General features: G+C 37.8%; 1 protein-coding gene across 1 annotated transcript in view; it reads right to left on the bottom strand.

Annotated features, from left to right (window-relative positions):
• The window catches only part of CHRNA7 (cholinergic receptor nicotinic alpha 7 subunit), a 1595735-nt gene that overhangs the window by 891268 nt on the left and 680355 nt on the right, over positions 1-24112 (bottom strand). The window contains exon 4 of the mRNA XM_044078574.1: positions 2796-2905. Within this exon, the coding sequence (XP_043934509.1) occupies positions 2796-2905 (110 nt within the window). The remainder of the gene's footprint in view (positions 1-2795; positions 2906-24112) is intronic.

The raw sequence follows: 24112 nt of genomic DNA, 5'->3' as shown, positions 1-24112 counted from the left end.
GCATTACCAACTGTGGGGGAAAAGAAAATACTGACCCCTGTGTGGACATTGAATCTAGGACCCCAAACATTCTAAGGGCTATCCTGGCAGTTATGCACCAGGGTTCCTCCAACAACAGTTCTATCGCCTTTCAACTGGGAAATCACAATGATGGCGATTTTGAACCCACAAGCTTCTACTATGAGCGATCAAAGTGCAACCTGCCAAGAACTGGAATAATCCAACTCTACACCCTGAAAAAATAGCTGGGGAAAAAAAAAACATTTAAGAGTATTTTGCTGGAGGCAAACTTCCTGCTCCCACAGTGTGGGGGTCAAACCCCCACACCCCCCGTGAACTTATATATATAAACATATATATATATATATATATATATATATATATATATATATATATATATGTATATATATATATATATATATATATATATATATGTGTGTGTGTGTGTGTGTGTGTATATATATATATATATATATATATATATATATATATATATATATATATATATATAATGTAGACCAACTCCATGGTCATAGCAGCAAGTACCAGAAGGGGGAATTTATCTCAGAAAAGGGCACAACTCACCAACAGTGATTTTCTGTGGAGGAGTTCTGATCCTTGCCATGTTGATCCTTGGGTAAATGACACACAATAAGTCAATCTTTATGCAACAGTAGGGTAGCGGAGCACACAAACATCCAATGCAGAACAAATAATTAACCTAGTATTGCATTAGCAACTCAACAAGTAAGGAAAGCCCTAACCCTTGTCTAGGGATTGAACCCAGGATCCCCTATGTTTCATGCATTTGTCACTGTCTTGAGACCTACAATTTTTGTTACAATAAAAAAAAGCATTTCATAAGAACAAGGGATGTAGAAGAACCTGTAATTAAATAAAACAATGCAAGGAAGAGGCAGTACTAATAACCAAAGAAGGTAAAAAGTCTTTAGCCTTTTCTTGATCCAAGAGTAAGGACTGCAAAGCTACTGAACTATTTTCTGCCTAATGTTAATACTGTCATTATGGTGGCTAAAACAGTAAAAACTGACTACATTAGAGAGGATCTAGTCTGATATGGTCTACTTCATGAAACCAGATATGATAGTTTCAGATTATGCAAACTGAGATGACATTTGGATGAGAGTTGTATAGATCTGCATTCCCAGCATGGAGGATGTATCACATCCCTTTGGAAACAACGACTGTCCTTTCACATATGCACACTAATACTGGAGTGGCACAGCTAATGATATCTCACTCTACGTGGATGAAAACAGTAATCCATTTTCAATGTCTAATCCATAACTGACCCGTTATAAAAGTCTTCACTCAAATATTGTACATGACATAAAATAAAATAGACCAAAACTTAGTTGCTAAGCCCACAAGACAGAACACTGCTCCATTTAGAAGTTAAATCCACACTTTATTTGAAAATAATAAAGATTTAACTTTTAAGTGGAGCAGTGTTCTGATTGTGGGCTTAGCAACTCAGTTTTGGTATTATTTCCTTTTGCTGGCAATTTTGAGTTGCTACATCTTTTTATTTTTTGGATAAAATTAAATGTGTTTTGTTACAAAAAGTTACCTGTTGATTTAGCCCCACCAGTACTCCTCTATGGAATGAATACATAAATAAATCAACAGACTAATGAACCTGAGCCTACTTGGTCGCCAAAACAGAAAATATGCCTGCCTCTGAGACATAAAGAAAAAGAACTGCAAAGGTGATTTCACAAATAAGATCATCTGTGGCCATCTCATAAGAATATACAAATTGGACCTAGTATATATACACAATGAAGAACAGTTTAAAAATTTTACTGAAGACTGTAAAACCTTTGCACATAGAAATTCTGTTATGTTGTAATCACAATGTTAAAACACATAAAAGCAAATAATCCAACAAGAATGTCACAGGATACCTTCTCCTTGAAAAGAACCAGACACCAGGCAGGGTAAGGCTATAAATGCTTTTGTTCCCATTATTCACACGCAATACAAACAGAACTTCATCAGATACCCGCACTCAATACAAACAGAACTTCATCAGATACCTCATCATCTGATGATGTTCCGTTTGTACTGAGTGTGAATAAAGGGAAAGAAATTGCTTATGACTTTACCCTGCCTGGTGTCTGGTTCTTTTCAAGAAGAAGGTATCCTTTGACATTTATGATGTAATCAGGTATGCACTGATCACCTGATAACCAATATTTAAAGAAAATAGTATTTTCAAAATGCAGTATCTTTCTCCTCACTTAAACTAGGAAAGCACATTTCTATGCAGAGTGTGAATAGAAAAAAAATATTTATCATTTCCCCACCAAATATACTGAAGCTTTGTCTGGTTTGCAATACGTGTTTATTTTAATTACAGATTTATAAAAAGTATCAAATTAGTTTTTCACTGCTTGTTAGCGACATATAAGAAATCTGGCTTCTCAAGTGATTATCAAGTAAGAAATATGCAAGCAACATCAAGTGAATGAGATTCACATTAATAATTAAGCAAATGCACTGAACAGCTCATGGAATAGAAAGTGCTTTACTTTGAAGTATCTCATTACATTTTTCCAAATCTTTAAATTACAGGAATAAGCACTGAACACAACAGCAGCATAACAAGACAAAATAAACATATGAAAATAGCATTAAGCAACTACATGCCATGATGACTAATGATAGCTTTATTTTCTTTCTTGATTTCAATTAAACAAGAAATAATACACAGATATAGATTATAAAAAGTTAGCAATAAAATATATTTGTACTAACTGAAAGCATCCTACCTGTTATATAAAAGAATATCGGGCTTCCAAATCCTTTCTGCAGGGAATCGCACATTTTTCACCCCAGGGTATTCTGAGACATTCCATTGCAGGTAGTAATCACTCCAATACTGGTGCATAAAATGAAATAAATTAGTCAATTTCCATGCTGGAGTAATAATGGATAATATACATTGTCTGCATTTTTAATTTATAAGTGCTGCATTTTAGAGGCACTAAATTAAGCATTCAGAAACAGTGACAACTATTAAAGTAAAGCTGAGAAAACAATCAGGTGGTTTATGAGATCCTTCGTCTTAGTGTGTGTTACATATAAGTGATGTTATCTTGCAAAAAAAAAAAAAGAAATTGGATACTTTGTCTTAATGGTACTATACACTATTTTAGTCAGGCAAAATTCAGACCTGTTCATGACTTTTTACTGTTTTAGACTTTACTGGCACATTCAGGCCAAGAAAGCCAAACCCCACGAACTGCAGGTATGCCAGGTTCTGCACTTTTTTCTGAGCTTGTCAGTACCACTCAGAAGCTAACTGAAATCCCTACAGGAGGTTTAAGGTGTTACACAGTGACAACTCTAGCTTGACTGTCTTTCTAGTACTTTTTACTAATTATGTTATTAATTGCTAGCCTTGGGGATATAACAAACTGGCAAAGTGGTTGGTAATGTCCACAAAAGCATACCAATTTGTCAGCAATCGAATTTGTAAAAGAGAATAGAAATAAAATGCAATAAACAGCATTATAGGAGAGATAGCATGAATTTGTAAGCATGAGTGCTTGTGCAGATGATTGCATAAGTAATGCAGAAGTGTGGAACTATACCCATAAAATATTTACACTGCATAACAAGGGTATAATCAGCAATTATATGTCTTTATTTATTTATTTCACATTTGTTAGCCATTTAGTCCAACAGGGCATGAGCCCATTTTCAGCAGAGTCCCAATGAGAAAAGCTCTAGTACATGACATAAAGGATATATAAAGCTTAAACCATTTAAAAATATACAAAGTATGAAACATTTCAAAATATCCAAAACCAAAAATATACTTTGGCATATGACCTGAGACATAAGTTAATACTTAGCTTTAGAGCAGACATTACAAACATATTAATAACCAAAGTTGATACATAGGCTGAAATACAGATTGGAGCATGATATTAAAGCAAAGTTGATACCTTGCTTAGTTGTTAGAATGGAATAATGTAGATAGAGTTTAAAACGTATTATTACTGAGGTTATTAAGAACTTAATTACACGGAATGACTTCTATGAATGCACAAGTTATTTAAATGCAAAAGGAATGAGCTTTGCAAAGTTGATTGCTGAATAATGACAGAAATAATTCATTTTGATCATTTAAACATACGTGTATGTTTCATTATGCAGTTCCATATGATTTTTCCTACAGCTATTGACACTTATCAGGTAGCCGGCTTCAAAACATTACTGGATAATGGAAAGGAAGAAGAATGACACTGAAATTCAGAATACAAACAGCACAATCTGAATATGTTAATAGGCAGAGAAATGTGCATCCCAAACCAATAAATAATTCATGCTCACAGAAGCACAGGCTGTGCTGTGCACAAGACTAGATGACTTGGGTACACAGGCCAACATTCACAAGTTGGAGAAACATGCGCAGTGGACAGAAAGCACAGTACAAGCTGAAGAAACATGCCCGGAGCACAGAAAGCACAGAAGAACTACGTCATCCCAGGGCTTGTGAGGCTAACAGCAGTGGGGTATTTCACACAGTGACAGCTAGACCATAAATGCAGCAGTACCCATCAGGTCTAAGAAGTGTTTGTTGGACTGCATTTCATAAGAAGGTGTTACCATGCATGAAATTCATACAAGTAGCATAAATATACAAGTCATATAGTGTAAAAAAAAATAAATAAATATATATATATATATATATATATATATATATATATATATATATATATACACACACACACACACACACACACACACACACACATATATATATATATTAATATATATATATATATATATATATATATATATATATATATATATCTAAGGTAAATACAGTATGTTTGGTGAAAACAACAGACTGCCATGCATAGTCAACACAGGAATGTGAAAGTTAATTGAAGGGTTATTCTTCCACAGAAGGTAACATGCACCCAGAATTGCTGAAAAACACTTTTAGCAAATGGGAAATGTTGCACTTTCTCCACTGTTGTGTGACCATGGAGTTAGTATATATAAGTTAGGTTGGGTCTGTGGTGGCCTCCCCTCACATAAGGGGAGCAGGGGGGGTCTTGCTTTACCTGCAAAAAAAAAAATGAAATCCTGTACACTGAAAGTAGTTTTCAGTGAATGAGATTTGTGAGTTTGCCTGCTGAAGAATAATCCTTCAATGGATAATCCTGAATCTATGGGCACATGACAATAATGTAAGTGGAGTATGTTCTTTGTTCAAAAAATGTGAAGTATACATGCTGCAAAGAATACCCATCACATGGAGGTATTGCCTCAATGGCACAGAAGAACATGTTGGGGCACAGAAATATGTGATGGTACACAAGCAGCATACATTGCACCAATGTGAAACAAAGCTCAAATCCAACATAGAAATGTGGCACAGCATGTTTAAGTATAGCCAATGTCAGGTTTAGAGACATGGACACCACACATGTGATGATAGCATGGAAAAAAATGGCAACTGTGGAAAAAGCAAATGCCTAAGGGCATACCCATATAGAAGTAACGCAGCCGAAGCAGCATGACTCAATAGATGCATGAATGTATGTGAAGCGCACAACTATGAAGGCCATAAGTAAGGCACAGGCAGCAGTATGTTAACCACATTGACACACAGCAGTCTAGCAGAAAGAAACATACAAAGCACAGGGCACTGGTGCCAGAAAGTTGCAAAGCACAAATGCAGTTTCCGAGTATTAAAAAACTCAAGGAATAAAATTGATATTAAATGCATATGCATTTACACTAAACAGAAAATATTTGCCTAAATGAATAGGGGAATCGATCATAAATGCATCATCTCTAAATTAACTGTACCATCATGGCATGGTGCTCTCCTAGATTCATAATATCTATTGAAGTTGCTATAATGGCATCTTAAAACATTGTGAAGTTAAGTCAACAACTAAAAATGAATGTTAAACTGAAAATTAAACAGTACAGACAGCATTTTTCCAAGGGGGGAACATACCATATACCGCTCTCTTCCATCTCTCCAAATTTATTAATTCAGGTCCCTCCTCCTTGGAGGAGTGGTGGAAAGTATTTATAACATAGTTTGATGGTCTCATCAAACTCAAGTCATCCTATATGACAATAAGAGGACTCAACTAAATGCTACTGACTAAAATGTCATTCAGAAGAAAATTATGTCAGTTTACTATCCCCATATGACCCGCCTCCGGGTCTACTTCTAATGACCGAAACGCCGATTCGCCGACAGTGAAATAACCGACGCCAGAAAACCGACAACACACAAACCCGACAACGCGAAACACCGAACACCATAACACCGACACACTACACGTAAACAACACAGTACACTACAACACATATCCACTAGCCCTAACCCAAACCCTAACCCTAAGGTCCGACACTACCGCACACTCTCCCTACCTGCACCCTAACCCTAACTCACTTACACACCCCAAACCCCAAGCTCCGACACTACCGCACACTCTCCCTACCTGCACCCTAACCCTAACTCACTTACACACCCCAACCCCAAGCTCCGACACTACCGCACACTCTCCCTACCTGCACCCTAACCCTAACTCACTTACACACCCCAAACCCCAAGCTCCGACACTACCGCACACTCTCCTACCTGCACCCTAACCCTAACTCACTTACACACCCAACCCCAAGCTCCGACACTACCGCACACTCACCTATCACACACCCTAACCCTACATCCCTGAGTATTGCACACTTACCTGTCCGCTCCCTACTCCTAAATCCCTCACTATCGCATACTTACCAGGTCGCGCTTACACATTCCCCTTGTCGGTCTTCCGTCTGTCGGGATTCGAGCGTGTCAGTCAACTGCGTTGTCGGTCGTTTCGTGTCGGTTATTTCACTGTCGGCGAATCGGCGTTTCGGTCATTAGAAGGAGACCCATGCCTCCATATTTGTCCTGTTATCTTCACCACATTTGACAACAACAGAAGAACATTTAGGTAGAAGAAGTGGTAACGGCAGAAGATTTTGGCAATCATAAGAGTAGGTATCACATTAGCAGTCAGATCACTCAATAGTCAGCTGCTTCTGTAGTGGTAAAGCAGACAAATAGTTAAGGCTCACAGGAGCATGCAAGATGAGGCCCAGCCTCATGAATCTAAAAATCACTCCATTCTCTGTTGTCATGGAAACTGGAAGCATCAGATGAAGAAAGAGTGAAAGTCCTCTTGAAATATGGCCACTACAGAAAAAATAAGTTGATGTAGATATACCCATCTGGGTAGGTCCTAACTGCTGGGATCCAAGACTTGCGGTCTGTGGAAAGTGTGTCAAAGCTAGGATGCCCTTCATATAACCAAAATGCCACTTACCCAACTTTCAGAAGATCAAGATGAGAACACCGACAGTACAAAACACTGACCGCTCGCAACACTGATGGGTAACTAACGGTAAGTAACCCGTTGGCCAACCCGACAAGCACACTAAAATGGAAGCAAAGAAAACACACCCACATGGATGGCTTTATCCCCCACACACCCCCCTTAACTAAATATACCAAATCTGAGATCGCACTACTGTGGAGGTAAGGGGAAAAGGTCAACATGCTGGCCAAGCAGTTACTTACTGTTAGCTACCCATCTGTGTTTTGAGCAGCTGGTGTTTTGTACTGTCAGTGTTCTCAGCTCGATTATCTGAAAGTTGGGTAAGTGGTGTTTCGGTTATATGAAGGGGACCCCAAACCTGGCAATGTGGGTCTGCTTGTCTCAGGCTACTGTGACAGTATTTGTGTGTCCAATGATGTGTCCGAGTGACCTCACTGCATTCATATGGACCTTCCCATATGCAGTGACCTTAATTTGCTGATCCTGCTGCATATCAATAACTCTTCTCAGTGGAGAAAACTGTCTTATTCTACATTATACCATGACCCCCCCAAAACGTGCATGCTGATTGGCCAGCGTGCCCGTTGTAAATCAAGTTATACTAATGGAAAAAGGTCCGGTCGCCCGGACTTTTTTCCATTAGTATAACTCGGTTTTTTAAAACACTGTCTCGCTATGTTAAATGGGTTTAACATAGCGAGACAGCTTTAAAATAAGCAATGGAGATCTCCGTTGCTTATTTTAAAGCTGTCTCGCTATGTTAAACCCATTTAACATAGCGAGACAGTGTTTTAAAAAAAAGCAACGGAGAAAGCAAGATCTCCATTGCTTTTTTTTAGTGTTTCGCTATGTTAAATGAGTTTAACATAGCGAGACAGTTTTAAAATAAGCAACGGACATCTCCGTGGGTTATTGCTATAATATAGCATTCCTCATAATGCAAGACCCAAAAAAGCTCTGTGTGCCTCCAGTCATCATTGCTCCTGCTCCTTCTCTTGTAATCAGAAATAAATAAGTAATGACTCGCATTATAATATCAGAACTATGCACATATGCGTCAGCACGTGCACCCATATTTTTGTCTAAAACATAATGCAATGGTAGTTCAACATGAAATCATACAACCATATATGAGTTTTGAAATGAAGCAGTAAGATATAGTTGCTATGCTACATAATATCACCCACACCGATACCTTACCAAAAGAATAAAAAGGCCTAAACAACATGACAAGATATCCTATGAGGTAGTGACTCAAGACCTTGTCACTATAGTCAGTATCATACAGACTGCTAACAGGTGACCTGTTTCTGACATACAAGGCATCCTCTGACCTATTAGCTTTACTGCACATAAGCAAGCCAAATGGCACCAGAAATACTCAGTCTGGGGATCTAAAGCTCTTCTGCAACATCAACAGAATGGTTTGAGGGACATGTATAGGATACCACTGCTCTGGAACGAACTCCCCATCCATATAAAATGAAGTTCATCCCTTTCCATTTTCAAGTACAACTTAGATCTATGGATGGGGAACACAAAATGTATCCCAGGACTAACCCCTCTACTACAAATGGACAGAAAACACTCCTAAATGCTTTATCCCATGCATGGGTCCTTTCAAATTATCTATGATATGATCCCAGTTATTCTCATTAAGGGTAATATATAATTATTGACCATGGCATGTGTAAGACCAATCTATAACCAAACAGGATAGGTTAATTTGAGCATAAAAAGGTTAACCGGCTAGGCTTAAATTGGCCTGCAAGGGCAGCTAGCTTAGTACTTACCCAAGACCCTATGAACCTATTCAGTACAGAAGATATGTTGTTATCAGCAAATGAATATCTGGCAAATACAAGATAACTGAAGAATGATAATGCACTGAGTGAACCGCATGGCATGCTGCAGCATCAAAGATGCATGACTGTTGGTGTGTACATCTGCACTACTAAACAAACATTACACTCAATACACAGGCACTGGCATTGTATGTTTACAATGCAGTGATCCGAGGCTGTGTAACAGCCACTACCCACCAGATAATGTCTGCAGTGCCCTAGAATGTTGCACTACAGCAAATACCTCTTAACCTCTTAGTACAAGAAATCTGGACAAAGCCTAACAAAATGTGGGGGACAAAGATCCAAAAATAGGGACAGATTTTCAATACTGCTCTTAGAAACTTTGAAAGTTACTGGAGTAACAGGGTTTGTGTTAACATACATTTTCTGAAGGATTTGAAGTCTGAAATTCAAATATATGTCATTATTTAGTGATGTCAATCCTCAGATCATCCCAGTGATTCATCAGAAAACCCACAAATTTTATGAGAAATAGACCAAAAATATGAGGCAAAAATCTGGATATTCTGCTAAAATCTGGACAGCTGAGAGGAATGCTATAGCAACACATGTATCTGTCATGACACAGCTATACAGCTTATCGTGTGTGTGTGTGTGTGTGTGTGTGTGTGTGTGTGTGTGTGTGTGTGTGTGTGTGTGTGCGTGCGCGCGCACGCATTTGTGTGTGTATGCCTACAAAGATTAAGTATTTAGACAACAACACAAATCACAGGACCCACTTGGGCAATGAAGAAGTGGGTTATGCTACAACGGCCTGTACATTAGGGTGAGACACATACAACAGTTTACCTCAGATAAGCAAAAGTACAAAATTTCACACAAAAAATAAACATTTGTGTATATTCTTTCAATGGGTAGTATACAGGGCACAGGAGTTATTCATAACAGGTCACCACATGCAAATCCCTGTACCAAACATGGTTAAGTTTATGCCACAACTGAGCATCTCCACCAAATGTGTGCCTCTGACAGAGCTAGACAATGCAGACACATTGGGTAACAATGGAGTTCAAGTTAAATTCATTAGCTGAGATGCATGCCAGATGGCACCATGGTGCATCACACAGACATGAAATGAATCTGGCACCAAACCACAGATTTGCAAGCAAAAAGTGTATCTATCATAGATAGGAATATACTATGAAGAAATATGATACATATGATCATAGGAACTTACTAGGTTATTGGCCCTGAGGTCCTTACAAGCCTAGCCAAGAATTTTAGCCCATGTTCCAACAAGTCAGCATCAGATGCCCTTGTCCAGTAGGGACATAGGAGGAATTGCAGTGTTGTATTTTCTGTTCCCATCCAGTTATCCAGGTTGCACTTAAAAAGGGTTAATGAAGTACTCTGCTTGACATAGACAGGGAGTCTATTCCATAGAATGGGAAGTCTCTGGGGCACATATCTGTCCTGCCAACAAGTTCTATTGATGTCACAGGCCAGGTTGAGATTGCACATGTGGGTTACTCGAGTGAAGCTTGACTTGTGGATATGCAGCAGTCCCATCAAGGTGGGGTCTGAGATTGCTTTGCACATCAGACAAAGGTCACCTGTGAGGAGTCTGTATGAGCCTGAGTAGAGGGACAGAGCTTTTAGCCTATCTATGTAGGGTAGATGTTTGAGGCCCTGGATTCTCCTGGTGAGGAACCTCTGTGGTCTCTCCAGCTGCTGCATTTGATTTCAGAGGTACATGCAAAAAGGGGCACTGTACTCAATAGTGGATCTTATAAGGGAAGAATACAGGGATGTTATGACCTCCCTGTTTCTGGATGAGATACCCTTACTAATGAGGTGGGCCATCTAGAAAGCTTTCCATGCAATTGGTCAAAAGTCAGTTTGCTATCAACCTGGGAGCCCAAGTCCTTCATGACTGATTGCATGCTTAGGACCTTGTTATTAATGTGATAATTTGTGGGGATGTCACTTTCCTGAAAGGGGATGAGTTTAAGGTCTTGTTTCTGACACCATTCATTTGTTTGGGTGAGACCCTCTTGGAGGATGTCCACATCACTAGGAGAAATGATGACAGCGCCTAGCTTGCAGTCACCTAAAAACCTGGTCAGCCACATCCCATTGGTTTTGGACTGCAGCTCAGAAAAGTATATCCCAAACAACAGAGGCCCCAAGACCGATTCCTGGGGTACACCGCTCACTATGGGTCTACTGCTTGAGGTGGCTTCCCCTATTTTTATTAGGTGGGTTCTATCAGTGAGACAGTTTTTTACCCATCTGGTAACATACAGATCGATGCCTAGGTGAGAGAGTTTATCTATTATACCCAAGTGGGGAATAGTATTGAAGGCTTTGGCCAGGTCAAGGTAGGCAGTGTACACAGTCCTCCCTCATCCATGGCTTTGGTGACTGCCTCAAAAAAGTCAACCAAATTTAACAGGCATGACCTTCCCTTGATGAAACCAAACTGTGTGGGATTGAGTGTTTGGAGGTTGTCAATGTCCTTGTTAATGAGGTCCAAACTCTGGATCTCCATGATAATCCTTTCTATGGCCTTGCAGATCAGGCAAGTTAGGCTGATGAGTCTATAATCTCCTGCATCGGTGGATGCTCCACCTTTGAGCTGGGATGAAGCCAGGACACAGGCTTTGGTTGAACAGGGTGCCTAATGGTGCTGCAAGTTCCTGCCTGAGTTCACACAAGATGCAGCCTAGCATGTTATCAGGTCCCATGGAGGCAATATTTTCTGCCTTTGAGAGGGCAGTGATGACTTGCTCCCTAGAGATAAGAGGAGGGGGGAAGGTGCCGGGGATGTCCTAATTTACTGATGGGGGGGGGGGGGGCAGAAGGGTGAAATTTTCACTTAACCTGTCTGCCAGCAGGTTGGCTATATCCACAGCATTTGTATATGTGGTGTCCTTGATCACCAGCTCTGAGCAGAACTGAGTGCTACCTTTGAGACTGTGGACATATGTGAAGAAGGCCTTATGATTGTTTTTAGTAGACATGGCCAGTTTGGACTCAAAGTTTCTTTGGGGGATTTCATAGTGCTCTTATTTGCTTGTTTAGGCTAAGGAGAAATTGCTTATAATTAGGCACCTGCTCCTTCTTGGCCCGGAACAGCATTTTTTTCCTTTTATTATTGATTTTATTTATTGCAGATGTCCACCAGACAGGTTTATTCTGCCTTGAGGAGGAGGATTTTGTCCTGCCGGGTATTCCTGATTCCATGCAGCTACAGAAATGCTTGTATAGTACTTTAGTGTAGGTTTGGACATATGTGCCAGTTCCTATGGAGGATGAGAGGGCTGTGAAACTGTTTATACCTTCCCTCAGAGGGTTGTAATCAGCTTTGGAGAAGTTTTTTTTGTTTTATCCTAGCTGGAGTGGGGTTGGGGAATATAGTGACTTCAAAAGTGACCACTTTGTGGTTGAATCTTACCAGGGAGGATAACACTGTAGGAATGCTGCAGTGATTAGTCATGTTGGTTAATACCAAGTCCAAGATATTATCACCTCTTGTGGGGGGGTCAACCAGATGTTCCAAGGCATTTGCATTGATGGAATCAAGGAAGCTCTGGACATTTGTGTTTTGGCATGAGTAGTTCTTCCAATCTATGGTTGGATAGTTAATGTCGTCCAGGATCAGGGTAAAGGGTTGAATCTTAATAGATTCAAAGGGGTCCTGATAAGTGGAGTGGGCATCTTGAGTCAAAGTTGGGGGCCTGTAGCTAGCTATGATTTGAATAGGGGTCTTGTCAGTGGTTACCTGCACCTGGAGTGTCTCCTGTGTGTCATAATGACCAGCCAGGAGGTGTGTATGTCTTTAACATATATTGCAACTCCACTTTCTTTTGTTTTGCTTCCCATGGTTTGGGGTCTGAATGTATGATAGGATGAATAACCTGGTATGGCTGGGGTGTTCTTTGCAGCTTTAAATACGATTTTTGTGTCTGCAGAAATGTCAGCATCTTCCAGGATTAAGAATGCTTGCAATGAGTGCAGTTTCATGTTTAGACTCCTAGCATTCAGTAGCATAACCTTTAATTTGGGTTTTGATGAAATCTTCATGTTGGTATTTTTAACACATGGCATTGACTAAAAAGGCACTATGGGGGAGGCAAGAACCTTTGTTAGAAGTCTGAAACACAAGGCAGACAAATGCAGATCCCAATGTACTATTATGGCTAACTGTAAGAGTTTAGAAATACCAAGTATACCTTCTAGCCTTAAGACTTTGATTTACAACAGCTGTTATTCAAAAGGGGTGGTTTATCTCGCTTACTGAAAATATTGCTGGGCATATTACGTTGGTAAAACCAAACTACTTTGGGACAACGTGTATACGAACATAATTATGCCATCAATAGAAAAAGAGAAACCAATGCTCCGTATGGGCATAGTCTGGTGTGCACACAGGCAGATTTTAAGTTTTGGGTCCTGGAAAAGGTGTTTCCTAGTGATAGGGGTGGGTATTGGGAGAATATGTTAGAATATAGAGAAATTATATGGCAGTTAAACTGGATGCCTGCACCCCACCCAGTATGAATCATCATATTTAACTTCTTCCTGCCTTAAAAATGAAGGTGTCTAAGCCTAGAAGGGCTAAACCTAAATTATGTATACACATTCATTACTATGCCTGTTGTAAAACCATGTTAACTTTTTATGGCTGTTTCCTATATCTTGTAATGGATGTTTTTTTGTTTGTTTTACCTTTATGAAGAACTGTTTTATACAACGAGTGCTGTTTAAATAACTTTACTAATAATACTGTTTTTTTTTTATATATTTCACTGGCACCATTTGCATAATTATTTAATTACTTAATGGTCCAAGGGCACATATAATGTCAGTAGTGGCATACCATAAAGTCACCATGTCAACTTCACATCATTAGGGATATGACAAGGGCACACACAGTAGCAGTAGTAGCATACCATAAAGTCACCATGTCAACTTCATATCACTGGGGATGTGCCAAGGGCACACACGGTGGCAGTAGTAGCATACCATAAAGTGACCATGTCTGAAGTATAAAATAAGCTGTCATAGAAAATTCATTACTACATTGTGTTATCAGCTGCAAACCAGTTGTTGTGTTCTGTTTCTCAGAATTGCAACAGATACTGCTAGGGCATGCTATAAACCTATATTGTGTACTGTCATACAACAACCTCCCTACCAGCTTCCCATTCTAACTGTTATCAGGTCACATGACAGACACATATGGTGCTGTTGGTGCGATACTTTGGATGTGCCAGCTCTGAATCATACTAGGCAGTGTGAGGAATCTGTTGTGGACACATACTGAATTGTCATCATTAACAAATAAAATACATACTATGGTAGTACACCAGTTGTCAACAGAAATGCACTATAGCACAAGGAAGCACAGATAACAAGGTTATGCATATTGTCACATATATGCTGAAATTATGCCCTAAAAGGAATTAACTCCATGTACTGTCTCTATAGGCAATGATCAATATGTCATCTGGCATAGCACTTCTCGCTGACATCTCCAGATTTGAAGACAAAAAGAGCTAACAAGTAGAACTGTACTGCAAAAGTTCAATGTGTGTGAACTGTACTACATCTGTTAGATGTGTGTGAACTGTACTATATTAGTTAGATGTGTGTGAACTGTACCACATCATTATAATGTGTGTGCACAAACACTGAAAGACAAGTACTTCTGAATGTAGAGAAGGCCAGTGTTCAACATCCAGCTGGTAAAAAAAAAAGAAAAGAAATATATATGTATGTATGGTTTACCTTTACATGTTTGAAAGTCAAATGGTCGTACATGCACATCCATGAACCAGATATGCGAATTCCGTAATGCCAAATTCCCGAAATGTAAAATAATCGAATTTTGACATTTCCAAACACACCATCACTGAAACAAGTGCTACCATCGGTCAAAAAGGGGGTGACATTTCATAATTTAGCACTTCAGTGTTCGCGATTTTGGAATTTCGCGGTTTGCAGTTAAAGGTTAAAGGTAGACTATATATATATATATATATATATATATATATATATATATAAAATATATATATCTATTTATTTACTTATTTCAGTTTGATGACTGAGGAGGTCCACTGGGCTTGTGGGGCCCATTTTCAGTGGAGGCCCGGGGAGAAAAGCTCCACAACACAAAGTTTACTTACATAAATAGTTTCAAAAGACAGTTTGCATTACAAAACTTAATAAGGCTTTAGTATGTCTAAGCAAAGCAGTCTCTGTCCCAGCTCAAAGGAATTATTTCCTTAGTTACTACAATTCACTCACTTAGGGTTTGACTGAGAACTCTAAGGAATTTTTAAAATCAGCCAACTCATTGCACTCCCAAAACACATGTTCCCAGTTACCTCATTCTACCCTATCACACCTTCAACATTTGCTATCTACCTGACAAAAAATACCTATCTATGCAGACACTTCCAAAAAATCTCAAACCTTCTGGGCTTTGCTGCATACTTTGGAGATATACACGTCATCCCAATGTTCCCTTGTAAATTGCTTTTCCAGTCTCTCTTCCCAATCTTTTCTAACCTCATTCGACTGATTCTTATAGTTATCATGCAATACTTCATATGCCCTACTAATTATATATTTTTAACAGTTTCTTTTATAGAGTCAACTAAAAACTCTACCAGAGCAGGTCTCTCTCTAAGAATTCCCCTATCCATTTCTCTTTGCCTATATGAAAGACAGTCTCCAGCCTGCAGTCCAAATATCATCTTAGCCCTTACCACTCTATTACATTTTGCTCTAGTTACTTGTTCCCAAACACCTTGATTCCTTTGCCAGTTTTCTCCAGTACATTCCAAACTACTCTTGCTTATTTTCTGTATCACTACTTGGAGTCATCCCTATTGGCAAAAATTCATTTCTCCATTCTTGTATTGGCTTAGTTCTTAAAACACTTTGTACTACTTTATGAGTGTAATATTCTGTATGGTTATTTTCCTTAAAAAATCTGCATCTAAAATCCCATTCTCTCATTTTATTTTTTGCATTTCCCCCTCTTGATCCTGGTCCTTGTTTTGGCACAAGCTATACATTTTTTTCCCACTTAGCTATGTACAAGTTTCTTGTAGCAAGTATCTTAGTTTCCTTTAACACATGCTGCACGTCCTCAGAAAACAAGTGCCCAAAAGCCATTGAAATCTTATCTAAGCAGTGAGCTGAATAAATTGAAGGCTGGAGTGTATCAAACAATCTCTGCCTTGTGTACTTAATTCCATCATGTGAGGAATTTTGTGGTAATTGCCCTTGGCCATTTTAAGAACCATTGTTGCTAGGCCAAAAGATAGTTACTAGTATCATCTTCAGTGAATCCTTTGGAATCTTTAGAAGAAATCTGGTTATCAGAGAAAAGGGTGGAAAGATATACAGCAATACCCCTGTCCATGGGAATGAAATGTTTTCTGTGTTCAAGGCCTTTGTGCAAAGTGTCCTGGAGAATTTCTTTAACTGTCTGTAGTACATGAAAAACAAAACATATCTGCTTAAGGCATTCCCCCCAGCTGGATTAATTCCTGGAAACCCCCTGCAAGCAATTTCCATTCATGGGGGTCTGCCCTGGTCCTGCTTACATTTTTTCAGAGCAGAACATTATAGCAGACATGCTACAAAATCTAGGGGGTCATATTATGCTGAGTTGCTAGCTACCAGGCTACCATACCTAGTCTACAAAGGGGGTAGGATCTGATTTCTCCCTGTTTATGTATCACATCACTATGGTGTTGCCAGATTACTACAAGAGACCCTGGATCCAAAGTTGGTTTATTAATCTGAAAATATTTGTTACAGCCATCACCTCTTCAATATTTATGTGTATTAGTTTGCTCTGCTTGTTCCAAAGACCCTCCACTATCACCCCCTTGGATACAAGCACCCCAAGCAAAATCGTAGGCATCTGTGATTTCACGCAGAGTATGGGCTAGAAAGGAAATAAGAAGAACTGGGTTGAAAAACAAATGATTCACCTATCAGAGTAACTCTCCTTTTTGATAAACCCCAGCAATGGGATCTGAAGTGATAGGGGTTGCTAGTGTCCGATCAAAATTGATTTGGTGAACAACCAAATTTTCCTCATGTGAGATCTGGCCAAAAGAATCAGAACTGCTGATGCCATGAAATTTACGACTCCTGAATTCATTCAGGATATTACTCCATGTAAAAATATACTTTGTCCTGAGGAAGAAATGCCATCATGAGGAACAAATCCAGCAGAGATCCCAGAAACACTATCCTCTGAATTTGATTAAAGAAGATTTCTCTATTTTCTCCTGAAATCCCAGACTGAGATGAGAAAAATATTTTTACCCAATCCACAGATTCTTAACAAGTTGAAACAGAATCTGCAAAAATAAAGCAGTCACCTAAATATACTAAAATGCAAATGACCTGCAACCTGCAGTGAGCCAGGCACTTTGTAAACACTGGGAGTTGTTGACATCCTAAATGATAAAGCAGAGAGTTGAAAATATAAACCAAAAGTCTCTGAAATCTTTGAGACCCGGAATGTGAAAGGTACACTTTAAATCCAGAGCTACTAGAAAACCGAGAGGATGAATGACAGGCATCAGCCATCAGTCTACAGAAAGGGCATTTTGAACTGTGTGAGGTTTAGAAAAGAAAGATCTAGGACAGGTCCCCAATTTCTTTTTTTCTCGGCACAACAACAATTTTTGAGAGAGAGAGAGAGAGAGAGAGAGAGAGAGAGAGAGAGAGAGAGAGAGAGAGAGAGAGAGAGAGAGAGAGAGAGAGAGAGAGAGAGAGAGAGAGAGAGAGAGAGAGAGAGAGAGAGAGAGAGAGAGAGAGAGAGAGAGAGAGAGAGAGAGAGAGAGAGAGAGAGAGAGAGAGAGAGAGATCCTGCTCAAATAGGGAAGGAAAGTGTTTATTCCTACTACTGTGAGTTATTTCTGTAGTGAAAAACTCAGGTGTACACTAGTACTGTTTCTTTTTAGAAACTGTCTCAACCTTTAATTTCAAAGTGTATCTACGCTCCTGCCTTTAGCAATGTGTCCTTGGACTAAACACTTTGTGATTTTGTTTTATATTTGAAATGATTATCATATGTAGAAATGTGAATATATTTCAGGGAAGAAGACAGACTGATAGAAGTGTTTGCCTAATGAGCTGCATTGCTTGGTTTGATTTGAGAGTAAAGTAATTCCATCATGTCCTTGTGATAGAAACTATCTTCAGTTTAGCAAAGATATTTTTATTGCTTTTAAGATATATCTTTTAATAAATGAATGCTAGTATATATATATATATATATATATATATATATATATATATATATATATATTTATATTTGTGTGTCTTTATATATATGTACGCATATATACTTGTGTATATTTGTCTATTCACAGACACACACGCACACACACACACATAAATGTGTAGTGTACTTTTTATTGTAACAAATATATGTGTGTTTGCATTTTGGTGTAAGACACGCATCTATTTATTTATTAATGTAATGTGTCTTAGTAATTTATTCCAATATAATTGTCTCTCTAGATAGATATCTAAAATGGAAAGACTTGTACATAAATGCTACCATACATGTGCAGGTGTGCTAGCATCACAGTAGGGGCACTTTTCAATATTCACAAGTTATGTGTGGTTGCAAAGACCCAGCACTAATCATAACCTATCATGCCATGAAGAGTGATGGCTCCCACACACAAAAGCAACTGCAGCCATCTCACTGCTACCCACTAACAGGGACATCGCTAAGTCTGCACCCTAATCTAAAATTATATTTTTATTTTAATTTACAGCTCTATATTTGACAGTTTCTCCTTATTATTGTGCCTTAGACTTGTGCTCATCTGACAACAGAGAATCTTAACTGAAACTGTCAACTGTGCAACCTGACCCCTTACTGCTCCTTCTCACGCTATCATCACAGCAGGCCAGCTATCAGAACCTGCAACAAGCAACATTAAAAATGTAAGCTTTCAGTCTGCTTTCTTTTGTACAGTTCATGCAGTGTTTCTCACTCAGAGATTAGATTTCACTATGATAACTTTTTGACTGAGAGAACTTTTCAAGTTTGCCATTGATAATAAAGTTATAATCTACACATCTTCAAACTAGTCAGAATTCTTGGGTACTTTACTGCAGCTCAGTCAGCTTTAACCAGACTAAGACTTAAACCTGTGTAAGTCAATGCACTTCATAGTATCTCTCAGTTTCAAAATGATGAACAAAATAGTCAAGAATGGAATGGCTCTGTCAAGCCACTAAAAGAATATTTTTATATCAGATTATGTATATTTTCTCAGCATCTCATTCAGTTGATTCATAATTTAATAAAATATCAGGTTTCCATTTCCATTCTATCACAAGCAGACATTTTAGATATAGAGAAATTCATGTTTTCGTGAACTTTTTATTCAGAGTATGAATACTGAACAGGAAGTGGTCGTCAACAACTGTGCTTAAAGTACATTTTTAATCGACTTCAAATGAAAGATTTAGCTCAGTCAGATAAAATGATTTTTACGAGACAGTCTTGTTCTTTAGAGTACAAAATGTTCACTCCTGCTTAGAACATAGGCTCATAAAGAACATTGCCCTCACTGTACTTCTGACATTTACAAGAACTTTCGACAAGTGGAGATAAACTTCTGAATGAACAATCTGAATGAATATGTAACATGAATATAAACATAATAGAGCATTGGTTTTTTTCACTGTTCCTTAAATTTTTGCAATAGTCTGTTTAAATAAATGTAATTGCAAGGAAAGAAATCAAGTTTCTGGGCAGGTAAAAAGAAGAAAGAGATAAAACGTGGGTGGAGAAGAGGTCCACAGTCATGCATCATCAACACAAGTCTTCATTACAGATTTAAAAAATTGAAATCAGTTTAAAAATGTAAAACTAAAATGTAGCATGTACCATAGATATGAACTTGCATAAGCACACACACACACACGCACACACACACACACACACACACACACACACACACACACACACACACACACACACACACACACACACACACACAATCACAGACACATAAAAATGCTTGCACATGCACACATGGAGACACATATACATGCAAACACACACACACACACACACACACACACACACACACACACACACACACACATATATATATATATATATATATATATATATATATATATATATATATATTTATATATAAACAAAATCACAGACACACACAAAACTGCTTGCACACATGCATGTGCAGGCACACACACACACATACAAACAAAATCACAGATACACATACAAAAATGCTCACAGTTGTACCCATATGCAGACATGCACACATATATGCACACTTACACACATACACACACACACACACACACACACACACACACACACACACACACACACACACACACACACACATATGCTTTCTCTCATTTTAATTTCTGTACATCTCCTGAGGAATGGACTCCCATCCCTAAGTCACGGTACGATTAGAGTTCATGAAATTAGTATTGCACCAGTCTTAGATGTTAGACAAGAGTGCTCTTCTCAACACCCTCAATGTGCTCAGAATTTCCACTTTTTGTAATTCATATGGGGTTTCATGCACATATGAATATGAATCTATATCAAATTATCGAGTTTTCAGAAACTCAGAATTTATATGGTAGAAACCATCTGCTCAAGTTTGCAAGCCTCCCTCTAAAAACTCAAATGTAAAAAAAAAAAAATCTACATTTATGCAGGGATGCAAGTCCCTCTGCACCTCCTGCAAATTATATATACCAACTTTGCGATCGCATTACAGTGGGGAAAAGAGTAAATTGTGTGATCCCCGCCACTGTGTCATGATCTACAAAAAAATGCTTTAACTGCAAATTCACCTTTACACCACTGTAGTGCAATTAGAAATGCTTTAACCACAATTTACCTTTTCCCCACTGTAGTGCAATTAGAAATGATTTAACCTCACTTTACCTTTTCCCCACTGTAGTGCAGTTAGAAATGCTTTAACCACAATTTACATTTTCACCACTGTAGTGCAGTCTTGAGTTGGTATATATTATTTGCAGGGTAACTGGGAAGTGCATGTGGGCTTGAATTCAGGTTTGAGGAACCTCGAACATATAGTCTTGACCATATGAATTTCGAGTTTCTGAAAGCTTGATAATATGACATAAACCCATGAACACATGTATGTGCATATGGAATATGTGGGGTATTTTGTGTGCTAGATGAAATATCTTGAAGTGTAGGTTTAGGTAACAAGTTTTATAATGACTACCAAAACCAATCACCATAAACATAGCTGCTAATCCTATAATACAATGTATTTATTTTTCACACAAACCAGAGCCTTACATATTCCATTTATGTTACCTGTGTGAGCAACTAATTAATTAATGCATGCATGTATGTACATATGATAGTACTTACGTGTCTGTTTATTTTTCATTGAGTAAATGTCTTCTAGATTAGGACTATACCTTATTTGCTTGGGTTTTTATGAATGGACTGCCTCATGAGTAGTGTTTTACTATATTGCAAAGTCATTTTTTTATCTTTCTTACTGTTTTAGGTGTTGTGATATTTTAAGGCTGCACTGTTGGAATTAAGATTATCTCTTTTAGATATTCAGATTGTTTAGATATTTAATTACTCACAATGTTTAGAGCAGTTTGTTACTGTCATGGCCATTATACAGGTAATACCATTGTCTATGTATTCTTTATTTTAGTTTATTTTACTCTTTTGTTTTCCTTTTCTAACTTTATTAATCTCAGAATTTGGTTGCTAGTTTTTAGATTTTAATAGGCAGTGTTGCTTTTGGGAGTGGAGTTTGTGTATAATGTGTATGTGTAGTGAGTTGCAGTAGTAGTTTTGTAAAATTAATTTCATTTTGTAGCTTGGATTAAGTTCATGTGTCATTGTTTTTTGGTATAGCAATGATTTGGGGTTGTTTTAGTATAGTTTAATTGTATTTATAAGTTTCAGGTCTAATTTATCAGCAATGCCATTTTTTCAATTCAGTTGATAGAGTTTCTGTTTTCATTTTTCATTCTTATTTATTTATTTGTTTATTTTGTTGTTTGTTTATTTGTATTAATTTTATTTAGTCTAATATTACTTTTGAAGGCTTTGTTTTAAATGTCTATATTTTCAGATATTGTGTGATTATGTATTGAGTGTAAACTATGTAAAATTTCAATGTTTCTCTTTCATTTTGAATAAGCGGGGTTGAGCTTTGCTTATAAATGATGCAACTACAGTGGTGACCAATGATTTGAAAGCACATCTGTAACAGTCATAAATAATTGAGGGTTTCAGTAGCATGATGATAAAAAATATCTAGACTGTTACTCAAATATAGATTTCATTACATGTATTATCAGCATTTACTATTTGAATGTTTGCATACTTGAGTGCACAAACGTGTGCATGCACAAGCACACACATATATCTATATATAAAATATACATAAAGAACTATAGAAAGACACATAGATACAGTTTTCCTGACTTTACATTGTCCATTTGCCACTAGCTTTAGACATGCAGTTACATTTAATCCTGCGATAATATTATTTAGTTTAAGTGCAGTGTGTAAAGTATACTGAGGCATTTAGCACAAACTGTTTACAGTACCATTAAAATCAGTAATGAGAGTAGTAAACAAAATCATATTCATTTTTTTTTGGGGGGGGTATTGAAGAACACAGACACAGTCTTGCATGTAGTGTGATAAATGCATCTACATAATATAATCCTCTGTCAGAGATAATAATTTGACTCAGGATGCCATTGGCACTGAGTGATCAGTGTGGGGCTTTCTAACATTTGATTAGTTTACATGTAATAATGTTCCACTACAGCCCTGAAGTCTGTCTAGTACTTCTAATGTGTAATCAGGGATTGTCATACTGTTTCATATACATTTGTCTTCTAAGTGCTAACTGTGTTGTCAGGAATTACTTTTCAAAGGTAGAGAAGGGAATTGGGAAGATTTCTTTTGACTAGAAATGGCCACTATAGCTAAAAACAATCGAAGAGGTGGAGTGTGGGACTGAGATGCTAGAACCAGTCTCTTTAACTGTTAAAATAATCAGGAGTCATATACTAGCATTCTCTGGAAAACTTTGTAACTATCACATTGATAACATAACCATAAGATTGATCTAGTAGTTAGCGACCTAGAAACCTGAGTCGATAATGAACTGTCCAGTAGTTAGCGACCTGAAAACCTATGTCAATAATGAACTGCCCAGTAGTTAGCGACCTGAAAACTTATGTCGATAATGAACTGCCCAGTAGTTAGCGACCTGAAAACTTATGTCGATAATGAACTGTCTTGCACTGACAACATATCTACTACTGTAAGAAAGTCTTTTTTCATTACATAACTTATTACTAATTCTGTGTGTAAGCGGGATGGCATCAGAATCGCCCAATCTCTAGTTTTACAGAGATACGTGGCTGACTAGTGTTAAAGGGGTGGCAACCACCCTTGCAACAGAATTAACTGTACTATATCTATGCAATCTAATATATCTATCTGTAAGTCCTGTGTATTTCACAGAAACACTGCTAAAATAATATAAATCAAAATTAAATGTGGAAGTAACTTGTTTAGGTTAAAAAATGTAGCATTTGAATGATATGTGCTGTTTATTAACTCTTGCTCCTGAGTCAGAAAAAATATTGGTAAGCACACAAAAAATGCCAAAGAATGTATGCGGTTTAAATGTGCATTTAAAAAAGGGGGGAGCAGTACCATTACTAGTAGTCTGTAAAATAAACCAATTTGTATCAGGCACTAATCCATGAAGCCATGAAGATTTTGAGGCTTCATAAATGAATATCAAAACTGCATTTGTAATCACAGCTGAAATATTTTGTATTCCT

This window comes from Protopterus annectens, chromosome 7.part1 (assembly GCF_019279795.1).
Source record: "Protopterus annectens isolate FY-2018-M chromosome 7.part1, PAN1.0, whole genome shotgun sequence".
In the NCBI taxonomy this organism is placed as follows: Eukaryota; Metazoa; Chordata; order Ceratodontiformes; family Protopteridae; genus Protopterus; species Protopterus annectens.
The sequence above is the reverse complement of the archived record's forward strand: the minus strand, read 5'-3'. Positions and strand labels throughout refer to the sequence as shown.